Raw genomic sequence first — 12,718 nt, 5'->3', positions numbered from 1 at the left:
TTGAACATTTGTTGAGCAAATGAGCACAGAATATCAATCTATATGACGCACAATGGGATACAGATGAATGAGTGGAATGCCATGTGTTGCTTAAAGGGATGATCCCCAGAAGAGTTTCAATTGTGTTGTTGTTGTTTAGCTACAGAAGAGAAAATAAAGACATAGATTAGGGAAAGAGAGGAAGATGTTACAGATGAGATGAATGGCATATTCAAAAGTAAAGAGCCAGAGACAGATAAATCATTGGTGGAGATTATCAATGTGGCTGAAACTGACTGCAAATTGGGCAGTAATATACAAAAAAATGATGTGACATCATAAATGTTTGTCCTAAGAGAATCAATCATATCAAAGAAACCACAGATGGATTGGGTTGGTCCTCACTGATCAATCTGGCTGTGTTACAGACCTACAGATCCTGCTCCAGATTTGCCCTTGAAAGGAGAGTTCAGACTCAGAAAAAAGAACATGATGAGCTCATTGGGCTTCCTAATCTATATTGTCTAAGGACACAGTGATGAATTATATAAACATGGGGACTACACAGAAGTTCATGGAGGATAATGTAAATTTTACATCACATTCAAAAGAATCTCTTCCTTTTCCATCTGTTTCTTTCAAAATACCCTCCCAGATGGCTTTTCCATGTAGCAGTCTGGATTAACTCAGGCTCATATCCTTTCTTCATCAACACTACTTTGAAGGGTTACATTCAGGTCCTGTTTTGAGGTGGTGAAAATTTTAGCACGATTAAATATTTTACATCCCAAGAAAAGGACTCAGCAGTGCCTAAGGAGACCTAGGTTTTGCTTTCTGGCCCCATCAATGGGTGAATTAATCTCTCTGTTCCCTATGTATCCATCTATGAACTGGGATAAAAACAATGCATCTTACCTTACTCCCAAGAACATTTTGAATAGACTTGTATACATTCCAGGGAGTATTATTACATTCTGACTTATTTTTGTATGCTAGGTTTTTTATTTCCAGAGATTTGTATTCTCAAAAACGTTAGAATTCTAATTGGTTCAAAACTACTATCTTTTTGACCTCAAGTGTTTTCACTGCATGTTTTTAAAATAAGGATTTTTTTAACTTAGGGGAAATTTTATGGTGATGGCTGCATCCTATCATCAGGACTAAAGCAGTTAGAATCACTTGGCTTGTATGTAATTCCATATGTGTGGAAGTACAAAGACTCTCTTCTGAAGTATCCTAATGCCATCAAATTCTGAAACCTCAGAACTTCAAGGATGCCACTTCTTGAAACTGGGTTACAGAAAGTCACAATTCATTCTAAGGAGACAAATTCAGGATTATGATAAATCTTATTCATGTGCATTTGTGTATATAAGTGCATGCATCTTGAGAGGAATAAAAATTTAAGGAAAACCCTACCACAGGGGTTTGTGCTTGGGAAGTCCACCAGGTACCATCAGCTGCAAACCTTAATAATCTTAAAAATCTAAAGGGGAAAACCTCTAATATTTACGTTAACTGTTTTTTTTTTAAAGTCCCAAACCAGTGAAAACAAAGCTTACCGGAGAACTCTACTGTATTTTCATTTAAAGTGATAAAGTAAGAAATTAGCTAATTTCCTAGTTTTTTAGCAATTTGAAAGTTGATTTCTCAGCCACATGGATTACATTCTCAACTTGAGTAGGCAACAGTGGTAGGTTTTGTTTCTGCTACTGTTGTTTTTAATAAGAGAAATCCCATAGTGTATCAGGTTATTATTATTGATAGAGGGGGCTTTGTTTCTCAAGTTTTTATTTTGATAAGAAAAAAATCTCACTCCATCTCAGACTTCTGAAAAGATCTTGCTGGTTTATTAGATATCTTATTGTCTCTTGATTTCCCCCTTTTAAGGCTTTAAACTGAGATTAGAAGTGAGTCCTTATATATAATTCAGACATATTTTCTCACCTGAGCCCTACCCAAAGGGTAAAAACAGCTTTTAAAAATCCTAAGTTCTCCTTCCTTTCAACCCAATTTCCTCATTGTTGTACAGCCCTGGCAAGCTACACCTCTAGCAATTAAGACAGGTAGACACCTGCTCCTTTTCAACTTCCCAGTGAGAGAACTGGAAAGTTTTCAGTTTCTAAAAGACTGGAAACAAAGCTTTCTGTTTCAAAATAGAGCTTTTACCCGGGAGTAACATTTTCTGTGGGTGGTGTGTATCGGAGCAAAGAAATTTCAGTAAGCCTTGGTTATCATGGGATTTTTCCCCCCTTAAAAAAAAAAAAAAAAGCTGAATGTTTTTACAGAGACTTCAAGGGCAGTTTTAAGGATGTTTATATTTCAGACAACCTAAACATTGTTTAGAGCAAAATGAGAGATTTCATTTTGGGACAAGCAGGTTGATGAATTGCAGTCAACATCTTGTTCTCAAAGAAGGCATTTTTCCTGGGGGCTTTCAGTCTAGACATACAAGGGAGGAAGGAGAAAGAAGGCAGAGTTCTCACTCTCACACTCATCCTTTACGTGGTATCTTGGCCAGTACAGTCAATAGTTCATCATAAATCAGACTCGAAGAAAAGAGGCACTCTCTACTCACTCAGGGAGAATAGTGATTTATACCGCTTAAGTCATAAAGAGTACTGATTTAGTTATTTTCCAACTTAAGCCCTTTCAAGCTGGTAAAACATTTTGTGGGCCAGTAAATGTTTGGTACCAACTGGCAAAACATGAAGAATTGTATCAAAGCCTGCCGAGTGGGACTGTTTTGTCGTATAGGGAATACTTTTTAATTTAACCTCTGACCTCTGACATTGCAAAGGTCAAGGGAGGAGGACAGCCAAGTAGAAAGCAACATTTAACCCCTTTAATAAAGTAGCTCAAGGATATAGCAGCACGGGGGTAGGGCAGAGGAAGCGTATCAAGATGATGATTAACCGTAAACATATGAAGTCATTAGCTTAGTTGTAATAAAGGAATATTGGCAAGATGAAGTCAGCTGTTTCTTGGCAGGGAATGTCTTACAGAGATGACATAAACTTCTAACGGAAGTGAAAGGACATCACTCAATTTGGGGCAAGATATAAAACTCCAAAAGGCAAAATATAGTATTTCTGGACTTGACGGATTTCCTATAGGAGTTTTTTTTTTTTTTTTTTTTTAAGTGTGATTGTTTTTAACTGTGTGGTAAAGCCTGTGGATTAGGCTAAAAATAAAATGGCCATGTCTGCCTGCTTTTCTAGGCATGTTGCAGAATGCTTTTCCTGTGCATTTTGATGTGAATTGGATGAAAAACGATTATTTATTCAATATGTAAGCTTTCTTCTTATTATCCAAACTTGCTGACCAAAATTAATATGAATAAAGAGTAACTGGATTTAAAACATGGCCTGTCTAAGAAATTCCTTAATGTTTGAATAGAAATATGTTGCTTTATCCAAGAAACTTTCTGTACCTTCAGAGAATGTTTGCTGGACACTGAAATGTCTTATTGAAGAATTATTTGTTAGCTTAGTATTATTACTGATATTTTCATAATCTTATTCAAAAGTCCTATCTCAGGATAATGAAAAATGTTTGGTGCAATAATGATTAAAATCCAGAAATGTTCTTGTTCCCTGGCAACAAATACAAGTTATGAAAAATCTTTTACACATGGAAAACAAAGAGAAAAGGTTCTCCTAATCTGTGCCATTCATAAACATATCCAGAATATAACCACTAAGCAGCCTTTAATCTATCCACTTTTATTTAAAACTACTCTGCATAAAAGGAAGGACATTCCTCAACAATTTTGGAAATGTTGAAATGAATTTCCTTCTTCTGAGTGCTTCCTTCATGCAAAAATCTTTAGCTATTTTTTAAACATGAGACTCCTCAGCACGAATTAGATCTGGCATGGAAAATTGATCAAGCTTGTGATCCTCAGAAATCATGACTTCCAGGATCCTGAGACTTGCAGTTAGTTTATACAGAAAATGAATTCCCTATCTGAAAAATGAGACTCCCTCCTGAAGATATTTTTAAATAGCCTTTCATCCCAGGAAAGAAATTCGTAGTATCCCAGGGATAAATATTACCTCTGTTTACAATATTTTCAGAGGCATGAATGAGACAAACAGGAGTGTATTTTACAAATCTAAGATGTCTTATTTTGTTTTATTGAGGAGACATTGTTTAATAATAGGGTTTTTTTTTTTCCTTTCTTTCTCAACAATCTAGCATTGAATCACAGGTAAAGAAAGAAACACAGAATGAGTAGCTATAATTAATCATCATAGCTCCACACCGTAGTCTTACAGGATTTTTACTCTTTTTTTCAAAGTTTTCCCATTTGGTTGTCACATTTTTTCTCACACCCTGCTGGGCAGCGAGATGAGTATTCTCATTACCGGTCTGACACAGTGAGAATAAGGCACAAGTTATACACCCATTAATGCCAGGGTTGGTGCCTGTGGTCAGTGACATCTAGGATCAACCTTCTTTACTTCAAATATCCCCCAATAAGACCTTATACTGGCTTTATTACATTGATGGTAGCACATGCAAGGTAGATGCTTGTGTATTTGTGTATATTGGATTGGCCAAAAAGTTTGTTCGGGTTTTTTCCGTAACATCTTACGAAAAACCTGGGCGAACTTTTTGGCCAATCCAATACATAAAACTAAAATTTAAAAAAAAAACAAAAAAAGATCAGGTACAAATACCATAAATATCCCAACTTCTAAAGTCTCCTTTTGAAAAACATATTTCCCCCCTACCGTTTCTACCAGAATCCCTTGCACTTGCCTGATCATAGGGTTTGAGTAGGTTCCAGTGGATATGGTTTTTAAAATGCGATATAAAGTTTTCCTAGTTGGAGGAAATGATCACTTTCCATTAAATTAAACAGCCCCAGTCCGTTTAAAATTAAAATATCTGACCCAGAAATAGAAAGAGTCCGCTTTGTGGTCTTGAGGGCCACTTAGCTGCAGATGGAACTTGAAAACTCGTTTCTGGTCACTGCTGCTGAGGAGAGCCCACTATTTCTGTTCAGGCGGGATTGGCTCGAGATAGTCACGACGAACATGAAACACTCGTGAGTGTGGCATTCCAAGTGCTTAAGGAACTGGACATACTAAGATGACAAAAAGAATGTCATTAAACCATAACTGCGCTTTCTAAATTACCAGGTATTGGTAGGTTTACTGGCAAGACAGCTTAAATTACAGATGTATTTGTAGCCTGCAGCATTTTATGATAAGAGAGTTACAGAATTCTTTGCAACCAAGGGGAAAAAATAAGGATTTATTAAAGCTGGCGTGGACGTCTATGACTTTGCACTCCTTATACACACAAAGAGGGGCATCATGGTGACAGCACTCCTAAAGCTTGAGGGGAGAGTATTTCCACTTCTCGGTTCCATTTAAAATTCACTGGCCTCCTTTCCACTGCAGATCTACTGTTTAGTCTGCCTCTGAAAATTAAACCCAGAGCTTCAGCTGTCACATTAAACACTGAACCTTCCTCCAGCACACACCCTCACCCGTGCCTGTGTGGTAACATCTATGGTTAAACGCCTGAGACATTGAAAAATTCCAGCCAACATTAGGGGGTCAGGGTGGATATTGGGATGTCTTCTTCCTCCTTTTGAATAAGTTAGCAGAAGTGTACCCAAGGATATACACCACATGCATTGTGCTGAACCAAATTAAAAGGATAGAGATAGGTGCAAACTATATATCTAGGTTTCAGTGGGGGTTTTCTTCCACAAGCGTAATGAAAGCAATGAAAGAGTTACACTTATTAAATTCCTTTCTGGGGGCAACAAAAGAAAGACTAAGGCAAAATGAGTGCAATTTTTCCAGTAGTAGTAATAGAAATATAGTTCTCCAACTCTGCCCATTTTCTTTTCCTTCTCTTCAGTTTTCTGCCCCAAAAATCCATGTTTCACCCCAGTGTGGTACAGCCTCAGTGGTCTTTGTAAGGTAACTGAGTGGATGGCTGGGGGCTCTTCTGTATTTAGAGGGCTTAGTGGCTGGTGGTACTCATGAAAATGTCACTATGCACTTTCACTTTGAAAAGTCCTTTTATCCTACATTCGTGAAGCCCCATTCCAACGGTAAGCCTCCTTACCAGACTGTGGCTGCTTGGCCTTCCCATCTCACCAGCCAGCGCCTAATGAGATGTGGAGGATGCTTGGCTACGGTCTCTCCACCTCCTTAGTGCCTCAGAGCTGCTCTTGGGGGGCTACCCAAGGTCAAAGATCCTTTGGGCGTATGTTGCGAACATGAAGCGATTTAAATAAATATCTCAAGTTGCAAGCTATCACCTGCAGTAATGGCAGTGTCTTCTAAGTTAACTGAGGAGGATTGAATCTCAAGGGTCCCTACCAACCACTCTGCTATGAAAGTAAGATCCCTGGGGGTCGTCAGAACCTGCCGCTTATTCCCTTCGTCACCGGGTCCTGTCCACTCTTCGCACCGCAGAAGGGCCCTGTGTGAAGTCTGGTCAGCCGTGACAGGGCAGCTGAAGGTGGATTTCCCGACTCCATCTTCATGCATCCGTGACCCACATGGCTCCTGGGAGGGAAAGCAAGAACTCATCTCTCCCAGCCTTATCTCGCAATCTGCTGTCAAATCACCTGCCCCAATTCAGTAAATGAATCGTGGAACCAAAACAAAACAGCGAAGAGGGTTTTTCTTCTCTTAATTACACGCACACTTTTGTCACAGCAACCATACGTGTAGCAAAAGGCCAAGTCACTGGGAAGGTGAGAACTGGGTCTTGCAGAGGTGAGAGGTGCCACGTGCCCCGCCAACATCATCCACTTGGCAGCCATGCCGTCCTTTGGAGGATGGCCAGTCAGGGCTATGCCAGGAAGAGAGAGCTCTCCAAGAACCAAACATTGAGAAAACCATCGTTCTGAGCGTGTGAGAGCTGCATGACCTCCAGAAGTTTGACGGAGTGAGGCTCCCACCCTCTGACATCCTAGTTATGTACCCAGTACTAAGTGACAGCTAGTAGTAGAAGCATTTCAGTGTCGGTGGAAATAAAACAACTCTCCGTGTTGTGTTAAGAACCGTTAAATAAAGGAAACAATATGAGGATGAGGGACCATCATTTTCAGCTGAGTTGTGTCTAAGGGATTTGAATAAACCACTTACATATCAGGAGTTTCAAGAGCTCAAATCAAGCAGAGTTTCTGGGAAGGTTTTGAAAAGCTGATCACATTCCATCTACTACAAGGTCTTTGTAAGTTCATGGCCTGAAAATTGGACTTCCTTCCGGATTTGGAAGTACTTTGGTTTCCAGATAGTCTAGAAAAATCGAGCAGTTAGCAATGGAATAATTACAGTTCCATCCAGGGGGGTTTCCAGCTTGACTGCGTTCTATTAATTTGTTAACCAGGAGAAGAAGGAATCACATATATCTGCCGGCGTGTAATCTGTGGTCTGTTTCAGGGTAGTTACCTAAGTCCACACCTCCTGTCATAATGAGAAGTGAGTCATTTGGGGACGGTGAAGAGCGTATCTGCCGAACAGCTTAATGACTTTCTGGAATTTAAATATTAAGTGAAAAAACAAGGTCAGAGGGCAGCTGAACCTTGGCTTGTCTCTCTCACGTCCGTCCGTGGCTTTGATCCTGCTACATCCTCCTTTGTGGCCGGGACTCCATAGAGAATCTCAGGGTCATGGCCTGTTGCCTGTCAAGAGGTATAAACGTGCTGCTTAAATATGTGAAGCCTGCCGTTTGGGGGTTGGGAGCAGATGCGAGGTAGCTTCAAACGTTCCACGTTTCCCACATAACCCAAAGCAGACTAAACAAAACCGGTGTGAAATCTCATGACTTGATGCTGCGGTGGTTATATTTTTTAAGCTGTAATCCATTCATTTGTGTGTGTGTTTATTCCCAGGATTTACAGCTCCTTCAGTCTTGGCGGAAGAGAACGTTTGAAACCTTTTGCAAAGGGTTTGCAGTAAGCAGTGGCCTGTGGTTAAAGCCCAGGATAGAGTGTGTGTGTGTGTGTGTGTGTGTCCGCGTGTGTGCATTCATGTGAGCATGTGAGTACCCGTTCATGTGGGGTTTTTTCCCTCCCGTTTGCTGCTTTTACGCAAAAGCGTCACACATGGTAGTATTTAGGAGTTCCTTCACAGCTGAAGTGTTTCAAACACTAATGAATGGAAGTTTGGTCATATAATGCAGACAAGCTTTAAGGCATGCTTTACTGAATGGTGTACTGTAGTGACCTGGGAAAGGAAGAGAGGTATAAATTGTGTCAGCCACCCAGACAAAATGAAGCCATGTGGAAAATCAAATCTATTAAAGTGTGAAGACTGTTATAAGCTGTTTTAAGCTGGCCATTCTTAAAGTTTGCTGCAGGAGTGAATGTTTACCTCTTCTCCCAGATCTTTTTCACATGCCATCTTATGAGACAATGTACAGCATTTGATAAAAATCATCCTCTCACTAAGGACGCTTTTATCAGAAATGTTTATTGTCTCCGCTTTACCACCCATGTCCTGAAAGGTACTGCACGTTTGTTAAACGAGCAGAAGGAAAGAGAACTTTGCAGCTCAAGCCGGCTTGCAGAAATTCCAACAAATTCCAGAGCCATACGGAATCAGAAAAAGGAAAAGAGAAGGAGAAATTAGATTTATAGGAAGAGGAGGCCCTGCGAAAACATATATATTAGATTTTCTCTGCTTGGCCAAACCACCATTAAATGTTTGGTCAGTGTGGATTTAGTATTGAGATTGAGCAGTTAATGCCAAACTTTGGTCATTGTCTTAAAATGCGCTTTAATAAATACAAGAAGGAAATCCATTTGGAAAGGAAGTGAGTCGTCAGCTCTTGCAGCCCTTTCTCAGGCTCGAGTCTGCCCTCACGCTGCCTCTGGTACATGGCAGTGGCATCCTGGTTACACACAGCTGCCAACACCCGTCTGCCTCTGCCCAAAGCCTGGCTCGACTTGCTCTGCGACTTCGGGTATACGACTTACTGTGCCTTGATTTTCTCACCTGTAAAATGGGAATAATAACAGCCAGTCCCTAAGAGCATCAGCTATGATTACCAATGTCTGCAGGACGCATTTTCTTTGTCCCTTAAGAACAGATCCCCTTCACTTGATTTGCTGGTTTTTAAAACTGATGACTGGAATGCTGTCGGGAAAAATGGATCCATTTCTTTTTCCCTCTGATTGGTGAGTAAGCTCACACGGGCCTGACATTCTCTGGACGGCAGACAATTGAATTTGCTGAGCGGCCGCCATGATGTCAAGCCTTAAGTCAACAGTGGCTAATGACTGCTCTGGGAAAAAACACCACCTTGATTCCTCACTTACGGTTTAAGAAGCCCTGGGAACGAGGGGGCTTGCCAATCATCCGCATCCTCTTTTGAAGCCATAACGTGCTGTGGAAACAGGTCACCTCTGAACTGTTTGTCTGAACAGCCCACACAGTGTAATGGTTGTGCCCTTTGTGTGTTCCAGGAGGAGACTGAAGAGACATCCTCACAAGAGTCTGCGGAAGAGGATTAGGGGGCGCCAGCATTCAATTTCTACCTCAGCAGCAGTTGGATCTTTTGAAGGGAGAAGACACTGCAGTGACCACTTACTCTCTGTCGCCATGGTCTTTCCACTTTCATCTGGGGTTAGGGGGCGGGGCGGGGTGGGGGAGGGGTGGGGGTGGGGGGAGAAGTCACGTAACCTTAAAAAGGACTATATTAATCACCTTCTTTGTAATCCCTTCACGGTCCCAGGTTTAGTGAAAAACTGCTGTAAACACAGGGGACACAGTTTAACAATGCAACTTTTAATTACTGTTCTCTTTTTCCTTAACCTACTAATAGTTTGTGGATCTGATAAGCAGGAGTGGGTGGGTGAGAAGAACCTCTGAATCGGGTTTAGTCAATCACTGCACTGCATCCAAACCAGAAACGTGTCACCCGTGTGACGCTGGGCATTCCGAATGCTAGGAGAGGCACGGTGGGAAACACTGACTGCCTCAGACACCACCCAACCCGCTCGCAGTAGTGAAGCTTCTGTTTAGAACACCAAAGATAGGACTAGATACTACTTCTCTCTTTTTCATATAACCTTGTAGACACTTACTTGATGATTTTTTTTTAATTTTTACTTTTATTTCTAAATGAGACGAAATGCTGATGTATCCTTTCATCCAGCTTAACAAACCAGAAAAGGTGATGTTCACTTTTCAAAAAGGGAAGTAAGCAAACTCAGATTGCCAACTCCTTTATTTATGGATGCCACACATATCAGCAGGAGTAATAAATTTACTCACGGCCCTCATTTCTTTTTTCAGGAACCCTCATCCGGGTAGAATCTACTTCCTACAGAGCCAAATGCCATTTAGCAATAAATCACACTTGTCAGCCTCAAAGCATTTTAAGGAACCTAGACAAGTAAAATTATCCTCTTTGTAATTTAATGAAAAGGTACAACAGAATAATGCATGATGAGCTCACCTGGATTATGAGGTGAGAGGGGCGAAATCCAAATTTCTTTTGCTATAGTTTATGCTACAATTTAAAGAACAACGACAACAAAAAAGCAGGCTCTCTCTCTCTCTCTCTCCATTGTGTATCAGTTTCTGTGAAAGACCTAAATACCACTTACCTCAAATGAAGCTTATGTGTTACTTCAAGTAATACGTTTTGACATAGGATGGTTGGCTGAGGTGCTTTACTTTGATTTCAGCTCACCATCTCTTCACTCAAACTGCACTTTTAGCCAGAGATGCAATACAACCCCACTGCTCAATACTACCTCTGAATATTACAGTTAATTTACAGTTTAGTACTTACTACATGCTGCTATACACAAGCAATGCAAGAAGAAGAAAAGTAATGGGTAGGTGATGCTAATCACCTACAGTTCTTTTTGTACACTTAATTACAGCTAAAGAAGCAGTCTCCTTACTGTGTTTCAGCATGGCTATGTATTTTTCTATGGGTTTTTTTTTTTAATTAAAATTTTACAAATACTTGTTTCAGCTTCTCTGCTAGATTTTCCACATTAACTTGAATATTTTTTAACCAAGTCGCTCCTAGGTTCTTAAGGATATTTTTCCTCCTTACACTACACATCACACAAAATTTGACTGTAATGTTTAAATATCACCCTCCAAGTTTGTACCTCACATGAATTGTTTAAGGAAATGGACTAATTGACTTGCAAAGACCTACCTCCAGACTTCAAAAGGAATGAACTTGTTACTTGCAGCATTCATTTTTGTCAATGTTTGAAATAGTTCAGACTGCAGCTAACCCTCCTCAAAACTATTTTTGTAAAAGGCTTTTGATAGAAAGGAACATGTTTTTACATACTTTTTTGCAAATAAATAAAATAAAGCCAACCTTCAAAGAAACTTGAAGCTTTGTAGGTGAGATGCAACAAGCTCAGCTTTTGCATGATGCAATCAAAAATATGTGTTTTGAAGATTAGTTGAATATGAGAAAATGCTTGACAGATATTTTCATGTATTTTACACAAATGTGATTTTTGTAATATGTCTCAACCAGATTTATTTTAAACGCTTCTTATGTAGAGTTTTTATTCCTTTCTCTCCTAGTGAGTGCGCTGACTTTTTAACATGGTATTATCAACTGGGCCAAGAGGTAGCTTCTCATGACGGCTTGTGTCAGTCTGGCTTTTAGTACTGATGCCAAATGAAACTCAAAACCATCTCTCTTCCAGCCGCTTCAGGGAGGTAGTTTCAAAGGCCACATACCTCTCTGAGACTGGCAGATTGCTCACTGTTGTGAATCACCAAAGGAGCTATGGAGAGAATTAAAACTCAACATTACTGTTAACTGTGCATTAAATAAGCAACTAAACAGTGGCTCATAAGAAGCCCCGTTCCGTATCTTGGGTTGGGCCTTTTGAAACCTCACCGGCCAGCTCAAAACTAAAGCAGTTGCTCGTGTTGGCCAAACTCGGAGCACCCGGTAGTTTCCATCTCTGATGAAATTACTCTCTTATTTCCTATACGTTGTACAATCAAAACACACTACTACCTCTTAAGCCCCAGTATACCTCATTTTTCATACTGAAAAAAGCTTGTGGCCGATGGAACAGTAAGAACATCATAAAATTTTTATATATATAGTTTATTTTTGTGGGAGATAAATTTTATAGGACTGTTCTTTGCTGTTGTTGGTCTCAGGCTAAGTAAGACTGGACATTTAACTTTTCTACCATTTCTGCAAGTTAGGTATGTGTGCAGGAGAAAAGTATCAAGACGTTGAACTGCAGTTGACTTTCTCCCTGTTTCTTTGAGTGTCTTCTAACTTTGTTCTTCATGTAGAGTCGCTGTCTATGATTGTACTTTGAATCGCTTGCTTGTTGAAAGTATTTCTCTAGTGGATTATCACTGTCTGTTCTGCACAATAAACATAACAGCCTCTGTGATCCCCATGTGTTTTGATTCCTACTCTTTGTCACGACTCCATTAAATGAGTAATAAAGTTTGGTCAAAACAGGTCAAGGAGAGAGACATTCACAAGTCGTTTTGTTGTGTGCACCCACACCTCTACACACACGAACATAAAGTTTTAAAGTACAGAAGGCCCTCTGCGGGTTCCGAATCCGCGGATTCAACCCACCCTGGATTCCCTAGAGCCGACTGTACTGAGTCATTTCATATAAGGGACTTGAGCATCCTTGGGTTTTTGTATTGACAGGGGATCCTGGAACCAATGCCCCGTGGATTCTGAGCGAAGGCTGTATCATACTTCTTAAATCAACTGCCCTAAATTCACC

At 40.2% G+C, this 12,718-nt stretch overlaps 1 protein-coding gene across 1 annotated transcript in view; it reads left to right on the top strand.

Moving 5' to 3' along the window:
* Positions 1–9,521, top strand: part of HMGA2 (high mobility group AT-hook 2) — a 136,534-nt gene extending 127,013 nt beyond the window's left edge. The window contains exon 5 of the mRNA XM_065887701.1: positions 9,428–9,521. Coding sequence (XP_065743773.1) covers positions 9,428–9,475 — 48 coding nt within the window. The 3' untranslated portion in view covers positions 9,476–9,521. The remainder of the gene's footprint in view (positions 1–9,427) is intronic.
* Positions 9,522–12,718: the final 3,197 nt, after the last annotated feature.

The sequence above is a fragment of the Phocoena phocoena genome, chromosome 11 (assembly GCF_963924675.1).
Source record: "Phocoena phocoena chromosome 11, mPhoPho1.1, whole genome shotgun sequence".
NCBI classification, from domain to species: domain Eukaryota; kingdom Metazoa; phylum Chordata; class Mammalia; order Artiodactyla; family Phocoenidae; genus Phocoena; species Phocoena phocoena.
This window is presented reverse-complemented; position numbering and strand designations above follow the sequence as displayed.